General features: G+C 41.3%; 2 protein-coding genes across 2 annotated transcripts; both read left to right on the top strand.

The window, feature by feature from the left end:
* The first annotated feature begins 1019 nt into the window (after positions 1 to 1019).
* On the top strand, positions 1020 to 14750 carry LOC102571807 (olfactory receptor 10A2-like). Its single transcript, XM_059731840.1, has 3 exons — positions 1020 to 1037; positions 7366 to 7914; positions 14595 to 14750. Exons 1-3 carry the CDS (start codon positions 1020 to 1022, stop codon positions 14748 to 14750), a joined length of 723 nt encoding a protein of 240 aa, XP_059587823.1.
* A 259-nt stretch (positions 14751 to 15009) lies between these two features.
* Positions 15010 to 15948, top strand: LOC102572031 (olfactory receptor 10A7-like). Its single transcript, XM_006268320.1, has one exon. It carries the CDS (start codon positions 15010 to 15012, stop codon positions 15946 to 15948), a length of 939 nt encoding a protein of 312 aa, XP_006268382.1.
* Positions 15949 to 19206: the final 3258 nt, after the last annotated feature.

The following is a 19206-nucleotide window of genomic DNA, read 5'->3' on the forward strand; positions in this document are numbered from 1 at the left end:
GTGGGCAAGTCTGAATTCCAGCCTGACCCCACAAACCACCAGGGACTTCAGCTGGTGGCTCCTTCATGGAATCATCACCATGGGTATGTATCTGGTGCATTTTATGAACTCCCCTCACAGTTACCACTTTTGTCACCAGAGGGAGACCCTAGCACGTGCCAACCTTGAATGTCCCAGGTTGAATCTCCTCTTCCATCTCCTCCAGAAACTCCTGCTGAGGTTCTGCTCATACTTCTCCCCCCACCTTTTTGTTATGCACTCCCTATCCATATCCCAGTTCCTGGGACCTCCAGGTCAAGCTCCTCTATGCTCTGTCCAAGCTGACCATTTATGAGACCAGGAGGCTCTAACCAGGAGCAATCTGGGCAAATGTCTATCTTCGTGTCACTTGTCTGCTCACATCTCTGGGCAGAGTTTCCCTAGTCAGCTTCCATATGCTCTCTTGGCTCATTTAGGGGGCAGTGGGTACTGGATAGCATACTTTGCTCAGTGTCCCCTTCTGGCTCCCTTGTCTGGAACCCATAACCCTCATTCCCATTTATGTTTTCATTTTTATTTCTCCCAAGCAGTCAGTTGTTGTGTTCTTAGTGGCTTCCCTTTTAAGGGGGTTTATAATTGTTCATGGTAGACCTAAGACATGTTCACCAAGTGCAACAAATAGGCCTGTTCTGTGTCAGACCTTTATATGGAAGAAGTTGAGGGTAGCTGACCCCAAACAGTCACTCTGGTGCCAGGGAGTGAGCTGAGGGCTAGGCCCATCTATAAACTTCAGAACAGGCTTGATAATCTTGAGTGACCAGCTCTGGGTGCCAGGGTGAAATGAGCAGCTATGCTTGCCAGGCCAAGGACCTGGAATCAAGATCATAGCCTCCTACTGGCATCCACTAATTATGGGGGTTTGCCCAGCTACAAACTTAAGATTTAGGCTTTCTCTGGTACCCACAGTTGTGCAGGCTACTCAGAATGTTTAGTAGCTAAGTGGACATTTACATATCATAAACTGTGTGTAAGTGACGAAAATGGCAGTTAATACCTGGGTAAGTTCCATTTGGCTATATAAAGTAAAATAGGATTCTGCCTGGGGTGCTTTAATAATGTTATTTCTTTAATTGTGGTATACATTGTAGTATTCAATGAGAGAGAACCATAAATAGCCTGCAATGTAATATCTCTTTTCCATAAATCTTGAAGAAAACTGAAAGTTTATTTTCTGTTAAACAACTTTGCCTTAAGAATTGACTCATATCACAGCTCAGATCACAGAACAAAATCTTTCCCCAAACTGGCACTGGACAAAATTTTGCATAACACAAATACCCAACTTGCATAAGAAATACCCATTGTACACTCACAGGAATTAGAACTTCTTGACACTTAAAAAAAAAGATAAATGCTTAAAAAAGTTATGTAAGAGTGCCATCACAGCACCCCAACTGCAGTAACATACTGTTGATGATTATAATAATGATGGCTTTATTTACTGGTGTTACTAGTTGTATTACTACTAGAAGCCTTGCTATAAATAAAGGGATTACTAAAAATACAGGCCCAAATGCTAGGAACTGTACCTACTCAGTAATTGACTTTAATCAGACACCTAAACTCATAGACCACTTGCCTTCACTCTACTTTTTTATGCTAGCAGACAAGAATGCATGGGTTCTTCTCAAAACTGATTATTCATTCACATATTAAGGAAAGCTGTGGATATTGGGATCCCCCATTGAATGTCACTGTAGTGATATCTTAGTAGAATGTATAAAATGCTAATGTTAAAAGTGGACACACATTTACTTTTGATTCAGGAAATGCAGCCACATGCCTGCAGTGACTCAGTACAGAAGCCAGGGGATGCTAGGGAACAGCTCTCTAGCATGTAGCCAGCATGGGCTGTGTGTTTGCTTCCCCTTCCTGCTGCCCCTGAGGTCTCTGGGATTTGTAGTCCAGAGTAACAGAAGCAGGACCCTACAGGGTTGCTCATCACTTCCTCTTCCTACTTCCAGGTGCCTTTGAGATTTGTAATCCACAGTCTCAGACAGCACTAAGTTTCAGTAATTTCTTGCTTCTTCCTTACCCCAACCTTTCTCTTCTGGAGCAGACAGCCCAGCCCAGTCCAGGGCTGGAAAGCATGCTGGGGGACTTTGATTTAATTTGAACCAGGAAGAAGTCTGGGACAGAAGTTTCAAAAACCTGTTTGACCCAAATCTGTTAAGTCTGATACTACATTCAACCAGGTTTATCTTAAACCAGTTTCAGCCATTTTGAAACTGATTTATGTGTACTGAGCTTCTGTTCTGTTACAGGTTTAAACCAGTTTCTGATCACTTAAACCAGTTTATGTATAACTTCTGTCCCTAGCCCTGATGTTTATTGGGAAAACGTGTGTAGGTGTAGAAGGCACAATAAGATCTGGGATCCTGTATGTCTTCCTGTCTATATGGTTGCTAGTTCCTGGATGCCTTAACTTTAGGAAATATGTAGCCAACACTTGTGGATATAATCCTACAATTGAAGGAACATGAAAAAGTCATGATATAACTATAGTACTTTATGCATCCTTCAAACTGGAATTTCAGCCTTGCTCCCTTTCTTTCCAAGAAATAGCTCTAGCCACAGAGCAGGTAGCTCTGTTCGCAACAGCTCTCCTTTGAAAAATGCTATCCTTTTGGGGGGGGGGGGGGGGAGAAGTAGCAATAATATTGTGTGGGCTAAATTCTAATTCAGTCACTGTGCATTTTATATGTAGCTGCTGGAAAAAATCTTATTGACACAACCAGCCTCAGAACCATTCCACTTGATGCAGCCTCACAAAAGATGCATGTGGTTTTATGATCAATAGGAGCACTAGGTGCAAAACACAAGAGGTGACAGTATCTTTTTACTCAGCACCGGTTAGGTCTCATCTAAAGTATTGTGCACAGTTTTGGGCTCCATGTTTTAAAGAGGCCATAGGGAAGTTAGAGAGGGTCCTGAGGTGGGTGACAAAACAAGGGGTTAGACGGCAAGCTATACAAGGAAAGGTTGAGGGAAATAGGCTTGTTCTGCTTCTGGAAGAGGTGCTTAAGAGGGGACATGATAGCAGTCTTCAAATACCTGAAGGACTTTCATAAAGATGAGAGAGAATGTCTTTTCCCTCTTGCTACAGAAAGTAGAATGAAGACCAATGGCTTGAGGTTACAGCCAAGGAGGTGTAGACTTGATATTAGGAAAAATGTCTTGCTGTTAGAACATTGAGGGAGTGGAATAGACTGCCTAGGGAGGTTATGGAATCTCCATCATGGGAAGCGTTCAAGAAAAGTTATAAATGTTGGTCAGGGATGTTTTAGGAGCAGGTATTCTATACTATGGGTAATTCCCATGATTCTACATTTTGCTGATTGCTGCCTGAGGCCAGAGAGGAATTTATTTCCTTTCCTGTTACTATATGCCAGGGGTTATTTTCCCACCTTCCTCAGAAGCACTGGGTGTTGGCTGAAGCTAAGGCTGAGGATTTTGACTATGTAAAAATGTCCCAGCTAAGACTATACCCTGGAGGTTCATGGCTACACGGTTGTAAGTCCCCTGCTCAGGGTCAAACCTATTGCCACATTTGGGCTCAGGAGGAAATTTTACCTCATGGTTAGCTTGGTACAGACTATGGAGGGTTTTGCCTTTCTCTGGCAGGGAGGGGCATGGACCTCTTCCCTAGGGCTCTCAAGCATATTTTAACAACTCTCAAAGCAGCAGGACATTAGCCACTGTTATCTGTGGTAGGTTGTGGTTGTGTGACAGGGTTGCCCATTTATTTCTAGTAATAGTTTATACAAGGATTTCCTTGGGGTGGTATAGATATGGATAATATTGTCTCAGGCAGGAAGTTCGACTAGATAACACCTGTGTAGGTGTGTAACCCTCTTTTACTTTCAGTGGGAACTAAGTACACTGCTGTTGATTCAGCTTCACCCTGCAGAATTGTACACTTCTCCCATTGATTTCAATGTAGGCCTCTCCAGAAAGGTGGGGGGAATGGTTTTGAAGGTGAATTGTGGCTCTTCATTCTTTCCAAAGGGTAATTTTAAATAGTCCTAAAATGCCTCTGTTTGTTCAGGATTATATTTTCCCTAACTACATAAGGCATGTGTAGGACTTCAGGGCTGATCAAGTACACTCCATAACGGCAGTAGGATAACAGTCCTCCTCCTCCATAAGTAGCTTATTAGTTTGAGTACCAGGCCAGGACATGGGAACAACGGATTCTAGAAGCTAACTGTATTTTCATCTCTGCAGAACACGCACAGACAACTTCCTGTTAGGAATTCTCAGTTATGTCTTCCAGTATACTAACATTGCATGAAGAATCATTATAATGAGGACAATGATTTGAAGTATTTTCAAACAGTGCAATCTGGGTATTAATTCTAGACCCCTGAGAAGGAAGATAAAAGCTTGTGGAATTAGAAAGAATCCTGCTCTTGCAAAGTTTCCACAGGCCCCAGCTGCTTTTGCAGTTTTCCCAATGATTTTGTAATGCAACATGGTTCCCTCTCCCTACCACTCAAAAAAGAGGCCCCCCCCCCCCCCCACACACACACATACACACTTTTAGAGATCAACCTCTGGATTTCTCTGTTGGCTAAGCCCTAGGGTGTATAATGTAATTCATTAAGAACAAAACCAACTGTATAACCTTGAATTTTGAAGGAGTTATGATAGTAGGGGTTATGTTAGGTAGGATGTGATATGAGCTGACGGAAGTCAGGTAGAACTCTTGACTTTCTATTTTCCTTGTAAGGTACCAGCAGTCTGTACATTTCAGAAGTATTGTGGAGCTTTGCCTTATTTTTAGAAAAGGATTTTTTATTTCAGTATTGCTGTAGGCATGTAGCTTCCAAGGGAATGAACTAATTAAGGAAACAAGGTAAAATTCAGCTATCGGAGCCTGATACCAGGTCAATGTCAGTGTCTTTTCTGCTCCTTGCAGTTGGTCTGTTGTAAGTGTGTGTTGTTTTATATTATTCTTTGATGTAATTTAAAAAAAACAAAACCTCTCTTAGAATGTAAATATATACAAAGCACTTATTTGGTTATTTCCTTTTAAAAATACGCTGCTTTTTTAACCTAAGTTTCTTAAGCATGTTATTTTGGTGATTATAATGCATTCTTGGTTTTATTTTTCTTTTCTTTTTTTGTTCCATTTTTTCACATTATAGATTTGTGATGAGGCTCAGAAGACAACAGACAATGGGTGGAACTGTAGTCTTTCCTGGTAATCTAAGTGTCCAGATTTGATTACCTAGATGAAATTTAGGCACAGATTATAATTTGAATCCTGGCCACATAGGCTCCTACATAAGCATGCAGACTGGACATACACACTGACAACAAAATGAGAGAGTGCATAGGCACTTTTCCACTGTTTTCCCCCTATAGCTGAATGTCTAGAACATGATCATGGAAAGCTGAAGGCCTTTGATTCCCAGCCCACTTTAACCACAGAGGATACAAGTTGGGAACTCTATGATTTCCTAGCATAGTTTGCTTAAAATTGCTTAACCACACTGCAATTTAGGTTTTACCACTCACTTTGCTGATACTCCTTTGGATGCTGCTTCTTCTGAGCAGCCATAAATGGGAGGTTTCTTGGGAGATATTTAGGGTCAAGAGGAAGAGAGCAAGCCAAAGTGTGTGTGGCTCAGTGCAGTAACTATTTGCCTGAAAAGGAGGATGCTCTGGGCGCTAGACAAGTCTATGGGCTAAGGCATAGAATATCTTGTCTGTAAGTGGCATTTTTGTCACTTAGATAATCAAAAATGTAGATGACAAAATCTGGACACCTAAATAACCAGGAATGGATCAGAATGTCACCTTAGAGACCAATAACAGAAATTTAAGCTATAGTCTGGGAGTATAGAAACTAATAGAAAATGAGAAAAAGAGAGTCCTGGGTGTATGGACTTACTGTAGGACAGCCATGAGCCTCCGGTGCAACACAGCTACCAAAAAACCCCCAACTATTACAATCTAAGGTTATATTATACAGAGAACATGCAATAGGGGCAAGGAAGTATTAGTATCTTTGAACAAGCATTGATTGGTAAGACCCCATTTAGAATACTGCACACAGTCCTTGTTACAGAATTGAACTTAAAAAGTAACAGGTACAAAAATGATCACTAAGATGGTTAGAGTAATGTCATTTTTTAAAAACAATTTGAGTTATTTAACTTAACAAACATTGAGATTGAGAGAAGATATGTTTACCCTACAAATATATCACAGATGAAAATAAGATCTTTTGCTGAAAAAAAAAAGATGCAGCTACAAGTTTAAATTACTATAAAATGTATATGGACAAATATACAGGAAATGATAAGAAGGTTTCTATCTACCAGAAGAACCAAGTTTTTGCTTGATCTTCTGAACCAACTAGTGAGGACTAAGAACCTGAATAACTCTGAGATTGAACTAGATAAGTTTATGGAAGGAAAGATACAATAGCAGTTAGGGTCCTTAGTTCAAAATCAGTGTATTTGATATATCAGATATTTCCAGACCCCATGATGAGAGCTCTCTTAGAGGAAGAGAGGTGTCTGGAAATTCAGCACTTTGATGTTTTACTAGTTGCTGGTAGGGGCTAGAAAATATTTTAAACTCCTCTTCCTCCTTGCAAGCCTATTGGATTCTTTTTTTTTATCCCACCTTCCTCTAAAGCATTGAAATGTTGACCATAGCTAATGCTGGAGGTAGGGGGTTGATTGGGATGTACTGATATTCCTTGTGGGTAAAACTTACAGTTTTGAGGCCCTACACACATGTGCACGTGCATGCACACACATACCCCCCCCCCCCCCCCCGGATACACCCTCCCTTTTATCAGGTTTTCTTAGGTAGTGTTAAAAACTAGGTATGCATATTTTGGCTATTTTTCCCTCTTTTCCATTCTCCACTCCTCTTCCAAGCATAACAGAGAAAATAATTTGTATTTTTCTCTTTCATGTTAACTCCAAATTAAAAATACTTCAAAAAATGATCTGGGCAAATCAAACTGTTATCACCAAGTTCATTCTTTTGGGGTTCTCTGAACTCCTCCATTTCCAGCTTCTGCTCTTTGTGGTGCTTCTGGTATTTTACATCATAATTATGTTGAGAAATACCCTCATTATCCTCATCACAATAATAGACCCATGCCTTTTTAGCCCTGTGTACTACTTCCTTCAGAATTTGCCTTTCCTGGCTATCTTTTTCTCATTAGTAGTTGTACCTAAGCTGCTGGTAATACTCATGTCCAAGAATAAATGTGTCCTTCTCTGGGTGCATTATGCAGGTGTATTTGCCATATTTGCTAACCATAGAATGTTTCTTCCTGGCTGCCATGGCCTATGACAGTTATGTCCCTGCAACCCTCTGTGTTACACCGTCATTATGAATAGGAGATTCTCTTTCCAATTAGTAGTGGCCTCATGGATTTCAGGGATACCTGTGGGAATAGTACAGACCATGTGGCTTTTTAGTTTTCCCTTTTGTGGTCATAATGAAATTAATCACTTCTGTGATGGACCCCCAGTGTTAGTGCTGGTGTGTGCAGACACCTCCCTCTTTCACATCTATTCCAACACAGCTACTTTTCTTATTGTAATTTCTCCTTTTGTGCTGATCCTAGCATCCTACACATGTATCCTCTGTACTGTGCTGAAAATGCAGTCATTGAATGGAAAACACAAAGCCTTCTCTACTTGCTCCTCTCACCTTATGGTTTTGACTCTTTTGTATATTACCTTCAGCTTGACTTACATCCAGTATAAGACCAAGTACTGGCCCAACACCAATAAAATATTGTCTTTCTCCTACACAGCCATTACTCTCATGTTAAATCCCATTATTTACAGCATGAGGAACAATATAGTGAAGGGGGCACTAAGAAGGACCCTGAGCAGGGTAATTTGGAGATAGTAATGATCAGTGATGACATTATTTTTTTCCACAAACAGATTATCCATTCACATCCTAAGGAAAAGAATTATGAAAACTTTGGGCAATGGCAGTAACTGAAGTGTCATAAATTCTCTTTGGAATTGTATCCTGGGAGAATAAACATAAATAAATCTTTCTGAATTAACCCATTGTTTAATCTCAGCAATAGCAATCAGTGCATAACAAGAAAGGTACTTAACAAAGAGGTTCTTCATTCATTTCTCCTACGTATAGTTTTGTTTGGTGCAATTTATCCAGACAACCTCACACTAAGACTAGCTTTCAAATGATTCTTTCTTGCTCTTCTGTCTGTTTTTACCTGGATCCAGGGAAAAACTTTTAATTCAATTCCAAGTACCTTTATTTGATTGTGGCATTCTGAACCTAGTAAAATGTTGTTTTATGAACCCACTGAGGAAGGTGGGAGTAGAATTTATAGAAGATGTTTCCTGAAATGGTTTTTTAACTATTTATTTATGGAGAGAACATAAGCACTTCATGCCTGCATTCCTGGTTACATGCTAACCTTCTCTTAGATGTATTGACCTCAGTAATCATATAAAAAAATAAAGCAAACATAGTCAAATAAATATATGAATGAATGACATGCATGAAGTAGCTTAATCCTTTTACATATGCTTCACACAAATCTCAGTTAAACACAGCTGTCTACTTTTAAAGAGTAAATTTTCTCAGAACTCATAGATGTTGCAGAGTATAAGCAAGTTTGTTTGCAAAAGCTGTCTTGTGAAATGTTTCGTTTTACAACAAGAGTCCGGACCATACAGAATTTCTTCAAAGCCTTCAGAATTGCCTCATGTTCAGAAAAAATAGAACTTGAAAAACTATTTGCAAGAGTATCACCTCCTGACTCCAGTCACTAACACATATTCTCTCCATTGGCCAGGTTAGACAATTTGAATCTAGAGGAGCTCCTACAGTTTTGTTCCAGACCCCTCTGCAGGTTAAAAGATGGAGACTGATGTCAGAAGGGATGACCAGGACTACAAAGACAATGTCACTAATGCAAAGCCCCTTGTTGAAACAGATGTGAATTTTCTCAATTGCTGGAGAATATTGGTAGATGGTATCCAAAGCCATCACTATTTTGCTGGTTAATAGCACTCACAATTTCGCTAAAAACATCTCCTCTCTTTTTGGGAATGAATACGGAGCTAGAGGGATCCTCCTTTTTTCTGTTATATTAACGGCTAACCCTCAAGTTAGCTCTCACCATTATATCTTTTCTCTCAAATGCAGGCATGTTTGACTTCAGCTGCAAATCAAATTGTATTATATTTTTCCTGGAAGAATTAAAAAAGGACTATTTGTCTTCATACTCAGCCTTTTGTCATATCAGGAGTAACTCATTGGAAATAGAGGCATTTCATTACTTCAGAACTGTTGTGAAGGAGAATCCAGGTCCTTAGGTTGCCTGTGAGATTCTGTTTGAAATTTTATTCTGCATCTTTACTGTTTTCACACTAGTATGTGGGCATGCATGTTCTTTCACTGTTGTTATTTCTCCACGCCTGGTAGAATATATCAGCAGGGAGGGGAAAAATCCACCATAATATACTTCAACACTAGGGCTATGCAAAGCTTTGGTTCACAATTTGATTCAGAGAAGATTAGGCCTGATTTGGAGGCCAAATATCTGAATCTGAATCGAATCACTCTAAGCTTAAAAGTTTCCGAATCTATTCGAAGCCTCCAAATCGATTCAGAAAAGATTCAGGAAAGATTCAGAGGTTTGGAGGTAGTGTTTCGGGGAAACAGAAACTTAGAAATGGGAAGGAGAGTGGGGCAGGGTGGGCAAAGGACTGACATCTCTAGCTGGCCAGTGAATGTGATTTCTCCCTGAGTCCCCTTCCAATCACAATGTCTCAGGGAGGGACATAGAAACAAAATAAAAGCCTCTGTCTGCAGGTTTTCTGTGCCTTTTGTGAGCTGTTTCACCTGAGTGAGCAACAGTGTTTGAAAAGTACTGGACTGGCTTGGCTTCCTAGTCAGTCACCTGCTCCTTTTTGCTCTTAGAAAGGATTGGATAGGATATAGCTTAGCTTAGCTTAGAACCCCTCTACTTTACTTATCCAATTCAGAAAATACTATATATAGTTATTCATAATCAATCATCATACCAGTTCAATGCATTACCTGAATCACACTACATACAATGCACAGTAAAAAAAAACACACGACACAGAAGAAGAAGTAGTTTCATAGTTTCATAGTTGGTAGGGTCAGAAGGGACCTGAGCAGATCATCAAATCCAACCCCCTGCCATGGGCAGGAAAGAATGCTGGGGTCAAATGACCCCAGCTAGGTGATTATCTAGCCTCCTTTTGAAGATCCCCAGGGTAGAAGCGAGCATCAATTACCTTGGAAGTTGGTTCTAGATCCTAGCTGCCCTGACTGTGAAGTAGTGCCTCCTGATATCTAGCCTGAATCTACCCTCAGTGAACTTATGGCCATTATTCCTTGTTACCCCCGGTAGTGCTCAGGGGAACAGGAAGTCTCCCATTGCCTGCTGATCCCCCTTGGCCAGTTTATAAATGGCACATTAGTTGCACATTCATGTTCATAATTCATATATCACATCACAGAAGAAGACACCAGATATAGTTATTAATAATCAATCAATAATCATCGAAGCAGAGTCCACACACAACACAGAGTGAAGAAAACACACAACACAGAAGAAGTCAGACACACATACATATTTTGCAGCACAGGAAAGATTAATATGAAGTGTGCTGGAAAGGAAGGTGCCAGGTCTTCTGGCAGGGGAGGGACAGGGGCTAGAGTGAGTAAGGGGAGAGCTAGAGTGGCAAGTTCCTGCTCCACGCCAAACATCATCTTCCCTAGCAGCTGTGAGGCATCTGCTGCCAGTGGAAGGAAGGAGGTGGGAGAAGTACCTGACATCCCTGCACCTGCACCACCTCCTCTAACTCCAGAAATAGGCACCAGAAGCAGGATGACCATCTCCTCCACCCCAATTTCATCTCCCAGTGTGAGCTTCCCACTGCCAGAGGAGAAGCTGGAGCTGGAACCAGGGGACCTGAGCGGCTCGGCTAAAGCAATGTGGGTGACCAAGGAGGATATATATATATATATACACACACACAATGAGAGATCAAAGATGACAAAAATTTGGTATAAAGGAAGTCATGGAAAATCTGTATATTGGGATAGAAAGCCAGATTTTTTGCATGCTTGATGATGCAAAGGTATATACTTTTGTATCACAAGCTAATGTGTAACTCATAGTTCTTCTTTAGGATTGGAGATGGTAATATGATACAATTCAGTGTCAAAGGGAAGCAAATTACTTATGGATTTTGCTGTTGGCTACATCTCAGGAGAGGTGATGTAACTGACCAATCATAGCAGCAAACCTACCACCCAGAGAGTCACAAGAACAGTTAAGAAGGGAGGAGTTTTTTAAAGCAGATTGTGCAGTTAGAGCTCTTAAGCACAGTGATGTTCTGGAAGCCTCAGGAAAATATATTCTGGACTTGTGATTCATTTTTAGTTGATAGTTTTTTCAATATTGCCATAACCAACACCATGCAAAAGAGTAACAAGGGCACTATAACTTTGTGGTTCTATTTAGCTGCTGCAGATTGTTAGGATTTGCACCACTGAATTAACACCAGTTCTGGACAGTGAGTTGTGGACCCTGGAGCCATGTACTGAGCCACAGAATTAGCAGAAAGCAGGGAACATCAGAGAAGGATGAGAACCCCTAGTTCTGTATATACCAGTAGAAGACAAAGACATTGATAAAAAGATGGCTGATGGAAGCATAGATACATAGATAGGAAGACAGAACAAAAGGAAAAAGAAAGGTGATAAAGAAGGAGTGAAACACAACAATTTCTTTGCACAGCCCTTGCAGAATTCCCATGTCAGCACTTCCTCAGCTTCTTGAATAACTAATGTGCTGTAAGTACATAAAACTTTATACTACCTTCTCTGAATTTATATTTATATTTATTATCTTTATTATTGTTAATAACAATAAAAATCTCTCACAATCAAATCTGTTGTTTGGATTGTACTGAAAGACTCAGTTAAACCACTACCTGTACCTTTTATTAATTTCAGGTTCTTAAAATTCTAAAAGAGATGGTGGAAAAGCATTGTTCTGGGTAGTAGGCCTGTGAGAAGTGGCTAGTATTTGCTTCCAATTCGGATATGGCTGATTCGGGGGACAGTGATTCTACTCAGTGACTCGAATCACTGTCCCAATTCAATTTTGCTGGATCTCCAAATCTCCAAATTGGGAATCAGCCAGGCCAGGCCAGGCCAATCCCTTACCCCTCTTCCAGCCCACCCCAGCTTCAGGCACTTGTTTTAAAAAAAAATCCCTGGCTCACTGGGTGCTGCCAGGTAGGGGAGGTGGGGGACTTTGCACAAACCCCCGATCCCCCTTCACTCCCCCAGTCCCCCCATGGGTGCCCTGTCCAGACCAGCTCTGACTGTTTAAGAAGAAAAACAAAACCCCCCAAAACCCCAGACTCACTGCTCCTGCTGCCCCACACCATGTTGGGGGCTCTGTGCAAGCCCCTGAAGCCCCGAGTCTGCTGAAGAAGTGGTGATTCCTGGCTTTTCTCCTTTTTTTTTTTCTTACAAGGCCAGAGCCGGCCCAGGGGGGGCACCCGTGGGGGGGCTGGGGAGCAGGGGAGGGATCGGGGGCTCATGACAGAGCCCTCCCCATGCAGCAGAGAGAAATGGGGGGCAGCGGGGATCGCCCCCCACACCCAGCAGCACCCGCTGAGCAGCAGGGCTTTTCTTTAAAGTTTTGAGATAGGGCAGTGGGGGCAGCCATGGTGGGGCTGGGGGGAGCAGGAGGTGGTCATGGGGGCTTGCAGAGCCCCCATGGTCCCCTCTACCCTGCCCCACCCCCAGTACTTACCAGCTCAGAGTCCGGCTGCAGCTCCCTGCTGCAGCCACCGGGGACTGCCCGAATCCTCAAAGCTCTTCGAATCTTTTCAGAAGATTTGAAGAGCTTTAAATCAATTCAGACCTTTAAATTGGTCCCCTGATTTGATTCGAATTTGGAGATCCAGTCACTATATCGGGCCAAATCTCCTCTGAATTGAATCAACACCCAAAGCTTCACACAGCCCTACTAGGTAGTACTATTTTTATATTTTTCTGTCTATATATCTAATAAAACATTTACATGTAGGTATCATTAGTATGATTATATTCTACTACCAGTTTTTGTTGTTGTTTGTTTATACGTTTTAATGAAGACAAGATGGCAAACATTTATTTAAGCAGTCATGGAAACCTTGAGCTAGATTGACTTGAAGATATCTAGTCTGTGCATGAAACCAAAGCAGAACAAAAAAATGCCTGCATCATCCAACCCAAATGCTTGTCTAATCCATTTTTGGAAAAAAGCTTGTTACTTAGGGCATAAAAGGGCTGTTCAGTTATGAGCAGAACTGTCTACAGTAAAACACCTTTTAGCCAAATAACCTAGTGGGGTACCTGCTGAGGGAGTAGACAACCAGATTGTAGCTCCACCTCTAGAGGAAAGTTAAACAAAGCAGTCTAATCAGCAGCCTAAAATAATGAGGGCCAAACTTTGTGCCAAGCATGCCACAAATTAAGCCCTACTCCTTCCCCAATTGCCTTTAAAGTCCTCTTCTCCAGCATGATCTGCAGCTCTGCTTTCTTTTCCCAGCCCTATCCACAGCCGTGCTACATGCTCCTCTCTGATCTGCCATGTGCCACATACAGAAGCTGCCTGTGCCTCTTGTGGCACACGTGCCTCAGGTTGACCAGTCCTGATCTAGACACTCACTTGATTGTCCCTGGTCTCCCGTTTCCAGCGTACTATCTCAAGAACAAAAAATTAGCATCATAGTAGTTTGCTAGGAGCCCAATTTCCTTAACAAGTCTTAGATAAACTGAATGCCATTCAGTTTGACAGTTAGTCACCTGAACTGAAAAAAATAGAAGCTCAGAGTTTGGATCATATGTTGAGTAACTACAACAACCCCTTGTCACAAATCCCACTAATCTGCAGAATGATTTCCATTAAAAAATAATGCCTATGGACCACTCCTATTGAATATGCTCCATACACTATCGCAGGCAGTGCTTTATCACAAACTTCTTGAAAGAGTAAACATTTTTAGTTATGCAGTTACTTAGACAGCACTTATGTAAGTGAAACAAGAGTTTACAATTATCCATAAATGTTTCATTAAAAAAAGTGGTGCCTTAAAACCACCCAGCCACTCATCATTCAAGCTACAAGGACAATTTCCAATAAAATCTTTTACAAAAGGAAATGAAATGTTCAAGGCCATGTAAAATGTGTTCTTTTCTCAGAAATCTTTATTATTTTTTCATCAGAAAAAGTTATAATCTTTGATAGTTACTAGTTTTTCAGATTCTGGGGAAAAAAATAAAAACTACATTTCCAATATGTCTCCTAATATATACTATAATATATTAAATATATAAACAAATATATAAATAAAGGTATACAAATCTCAGGTAGGTAGCATTCTCTCTATTGGAAATTAAAAAAAAAAAAAGAAATCTAAAAACACTTGTCGAAATCAATTAGCTTTCCAGTTGAAGTTAAAATATTAACAATTGTTATTTCTGTCTTGCAGAACACAGACGTTCCCACCAGAGATCTAACATCAGCCCAAGTACAGAAAATTGACATGATAATGCATTGTCCTGGAGGTTCAGTTTTCCAGGTCTTGAACATCCTGAATTTAGTTCTGAGCCAAAGGAGGATGCAAGTTGGAAAATACAGAAGCTGACAATTCTGATCAAGTACTCATTAACTATACCCCTCTCCTGTCTAAAAGCCCACCTCTTTTCAGGGTTTATTCTGCTGCATAACATTTAAGTATCCTTCTTGAAATTGAGTTACAAAAAGGCATGTTGTCTCTTGTTTGGGTCAAGAATATGTCCTGAATTATACTTGAGTAACCCATGTTAATATCTGTAGGACTCAACAAAGGTAACAAAGGGCAGAACTGATTCTCTTTCATTCAATTCCAGATTAGAACTAAAACGATGATGTTAGTCAATCAAACAGCAATCACTGAGTTCATTCTTTTGGGATTCTCTAATCTCCACCAGTTCCAGCTTCTCCTTTTTTTGGTGATTCTCTTTATTTATACCATGAACCTGTTGGGGAATATTCTTATCATCCTTATTACAACGATAGATCCAGCTCTTTCCAGCCCTATGTACTTCTTTCTCTGCAATTTGTCCTTCCTGGAAGTCTGTTTCACATTAGTTGTTGTCCCCAAGTTGCTGGTGAATCTTATATCCAAGAATAAAGCAATCTCCTTCTCTGGGTGCATGACACAGATGTTCTTCTTTTTCTTCTCTGGCACTGTAGAGTACTTCCTTCTGGCTGCCATGGCCTATGACCGCTATGTTGCTATATGCAATCCTTTGCGCTACAGTGTTATTATGAAAAGGAGGGTTTGCATCCAACTAGTGCTGGTCTCATGGATCTCTGGATTTCCTGTGGGGATTGTGCAGATCACATGGCTTTTCACTTTCCCATTCTGTGGGCCAAATGAAATGAATCACTTCTTTTGTGACAGTCCCCCTGTGTTGGAGCTGGTGTGTACAGATTCCTCTTTGTTTGAGATGTATGTCCTTGTGGCCACTATTATAATTATTGTGATCCCCTTTGTGCTGATCCTGGTATCCTATGCCTGTATCCTCTCCACTGTTCTGAAGATGAGGTCAGCAGAGGGACAACGCAAAGCCTTTTCTACTTGCTCCTCTCATCTCATGGTGGTGACTCTGTTCTATGGCACAGGCAGTTTGACCTACATCCGGCCTAAAACCAGTTACTCCTCTGACACCAGAAAGCTATTATCTCTGTCCTACGCAGTCATTGTCCCTATGTTAAATCCTATTATCTACAGTCTGAGGAACAATGAGATGAAGCAGTCCCTGAGGAGAATACTCAGACGGAAATTATACGTATTCTAGTCATTTTCCTGTCATTCATTCTTCTAACATTAGTACATATTATAACTCAGTGCCTGGCCCTGGTTGAACAATATGGGGTTAAAAATGTGCCTATACATTGGAGGGGAAATCAGTGATATTAAGACTTGGTGTAATAGTACTGCTTTCTTTTCGCTTAGGCCCAACAATATATGCATCAGTCTTAGATCAGAGCAGGCTTCAAATAGGATGATGCCAATCCTTTTTTCAAGAATTGCAAACAAACTACTGCTCTTGTCTCCCCAAGAGCAACTTCAAGAACTGATTGTAAGCATGGTCAAGACACACAGCATTTGCTCTTGTTGCTCTTGCCTCTCCTTTTTTCTCAGAAGGAGATGTGAGATCCACTACATAATATCTTGAATATATAGGGCTAAGTGTAACACAGCCTCTTCCAAAGTCAACAATTGTTCACATGCTGAAAAAAAGAAATCAATATACTCTATATAACAATACTAGTCTGTCACATGTATTATTTTGTTGCTGTAAGAAAGATAATGAAAATAAAAGTTACTCCTTGCACTCTTATATTTGTGACATATCATAGGAACATAAAATCATAGGAGAGTACAGATGAAAGGGATCTCATAAGATCATCTCTTCCATCCCCCTGCTAAAAGTGGATAATTCCTGACTAAACCATCCCAACCAAGTGCCTGTCTAACCTGCTTTTGAAAATTTCCAGGGATGGAGACTCCACAAAAAAATATCTACGTAGTTTGTTCCAATGCCTGACCACCATCATAGTCAGAAAGTTTCTCTTAATCTTCAACCTAAATATCCTCTGATGCAGCTTGAGCCCATTGCTGCTCGTCCTGTTCCCTATGGCAACAGAGAAAAGCCCACCTCCATCCACTCTGTAATCTCCCTCCCTGCCCTGAGCCTTCTCTTCTGCAGGCTAAATATCCCTAGTTATTCAGCCTTTCCTCATAAGTCTTATTTCCCAGGCCCATGATCATTTTTGTTGCCCTGTGCTGGACTCTTTCCAAACTGTCCACATCCTTCTTGAACTGTGGGGACCAAAACTAGACACAGTACTCCAAGTGAGGCCTCACCAGAGCTGAATAGAGTAGAAAAATCACTTTTCTTTATTTGCAAGTGACACTGTGTGCCTACAGAAGTTTAAGGGAACCCAACAGACTTCAGGCAGACGCCTGCTCAAAACAGGACCATCCCCAACTAGATCATTCCAGCCAAATTTTGTCTAGTCGTATCTCACAAACCTCCAAGGACAGAGAGTCCACAACCTCTCTGGGTAACCTGTTCCAGTGTTTTACTACCCTGCTAGTGATAAAGTTATTCCTGATATCTAACTTAGACTTCCCTTGCTGAAACTTGAGATCTCTAGTCCTTATTCTGTCATCTGCCACCACTGAGAACAGTCTAGCTCCATCCTCTTTTTAACCACCCTTCAGGTAGTTGAAAACTGCTATTAAATCCCCACTTAGTCATCTCGTTCAAAATAAATAAGCCCAGTTCCCTTAGTCTCTGCTGATAAGTCATGTCCCCCAGCCCCCTCACCATTTTTGTTGCCCTCCGCTGGACTCTCTTCAATTTGTTTACATCTATTATGTAGTTGGGGCCCCAAAACTGGACATAGTACTCCAGGTGTGGCCTCACCAATGCTGAATAGAGGGAAAGAATCACTTCCCTTGCTCGGCTGGTAAAGCTTCTACCAGTGCAGTCCAGTATGCTGTTAGCTTTCTTGGCAAAAAGGGCATACTGTTGGTTCATATTCAGCGTATTGTCCACTGTAACCTCCAGGTCATTTTCTGCATTGGTATTACTTAGCCAGTCAGTCCCCAAGCTGTTCCAATGCATGGAATTGTTCTGTCCTCAATGCAAGACTTTGCACCGTATTGAACCTCATGAGATTTCTTTTGTTGCAATCCTTCAATTTGTTCAGGTCTCTCTGAATCCTAGATTTACCTTCCAGTGTATCTACTACTCCCCCCAGCTTGATGACATCTGCAAACATTCTGAGGGCACACTCCATCCTATTGTCCAGGTCGTTAATGAAGATATTGAACAAAGCCAGCCCCAGGGCCAACCCCTAGGGCACTCTGTTTGATACCAACTGTCAAGTAAAGCTCAAGCCATTGATTACTACCCTTTGAGTCTGACAATCTAGCCAGTTTTCTACCCACCTTGCAGACCATTCATCCATTCCATACTTCCTTAGCTTGCTTGTGAGAATGTTGTGGGAGACTGCATCAAAAGCCTTGCTAAATTCAAGGTATATCACGTCTGCTGCTCTTCCTACATCCAGAGAGCAAGTCATATCATCATAGAAGGCAATCATGTTGGTTAGGTATGACTTGAACTTGGTTGCTGACTTTTCCTAATTACCTTCTTCTCCAAGTGCTTAGGAATGGATTCCTTGAGGACCTTCTCTATGATTTTTCCAAGGACTGAGGTGAGGCTGAACAGTGTGTAGATGCCTGAATCCTCCTCCTTACTTTTCTTAAAGATGGGTAGTGTATTTGTCCTTTCCCAATCATCTAGGACATCCTCCAATTGCCATGAGTTTCCAAAGATAATGACCAGAGGATCTGCAATCACATCAGCTATCTCCCTCAGTATCCTTTGGTGCATCATGTCTGGCCCCATGGATTTGTAAACAGTAAATATCCAGATTTTCTAAATAGTCCAAAATCTGTTCTTTTACCACAGTTGGCTGCTCACCTCCTCCCCAAGCTGTGCTGCCAGGTACAATAATCTGGGAGCTATGCAATAATCTGGAAGCTGACCTTCCCTGTAAAGACTGAGGTGAAAAAGGCATTGAGTACTTCAGCCTTTTCCATATCATTTATCACTGGGTTGCTTCTCCCATTCAGTAAGGGATCTTACTTACCCTGATCTTCCTCTTGTTGCTGTCATACTTGTAGAAACCCTTCCTGTTACCCTTCTCATCCCTTGATAGCTGCAACTCCAATTTTGCTGTGGCCTTCCTGATTTCATTCCAGCATGCCCAAACAATACTCTTTTATTCTGCCATAGTAGTTTGTTCAAGCTTCCCTTTTGTGTTTTAGCTCACTGAAAAGTTTCCTGCTAAGGCAAACTGGTCCTCTGTCATACTTGCTACTGTTCTGTGCATCAGAGCACATCAGAATCTCCCTTTGGATACACAGCTGGGATGAAGAACCATGTCTGGAAGGGATAGCCATGGTTACCTGAACAAACAGAAAGGGAGACATCCGTGAGAATGAGGCCTTGCCTATCTGGACAGTGCTTGCCTAG

The sequence above is a fragment of the Alligator mississippiensis genome, chromosome 7, assembly GCF_030867095.1.
Source record: "Alligator mississippiensis isolate rAllMis1 chromosome 7, rAllMis1, whole genome shotgun sequence".
NCBI classification, from domain to species: domain Eukaryota; kingdom Metazoa; phylum Chordata; order Crocodylia; family Alligatoridae; genus Alligator; species Alligator mississippiensis.

Excerpts from the sequence above, each read along its gene's own strand:
- LOC102571807 (XM_059731840.1), top strand. Across the intron at positions 7,915-14,594 it reads TAAGAAGGACCCTGAGCAGG|AACACAGACGTTCCCACCAG; the intron begins GTAATTTGGAGA and ends TCTGTCTTGCAG.
- LOC102572031 (XM_006268320.1), top strand. The coding sequence starts at position 15,010 with ATGATGTTAGTCAATCAAACAGCAATCACTGAGTTCATTCTTTTGGGA.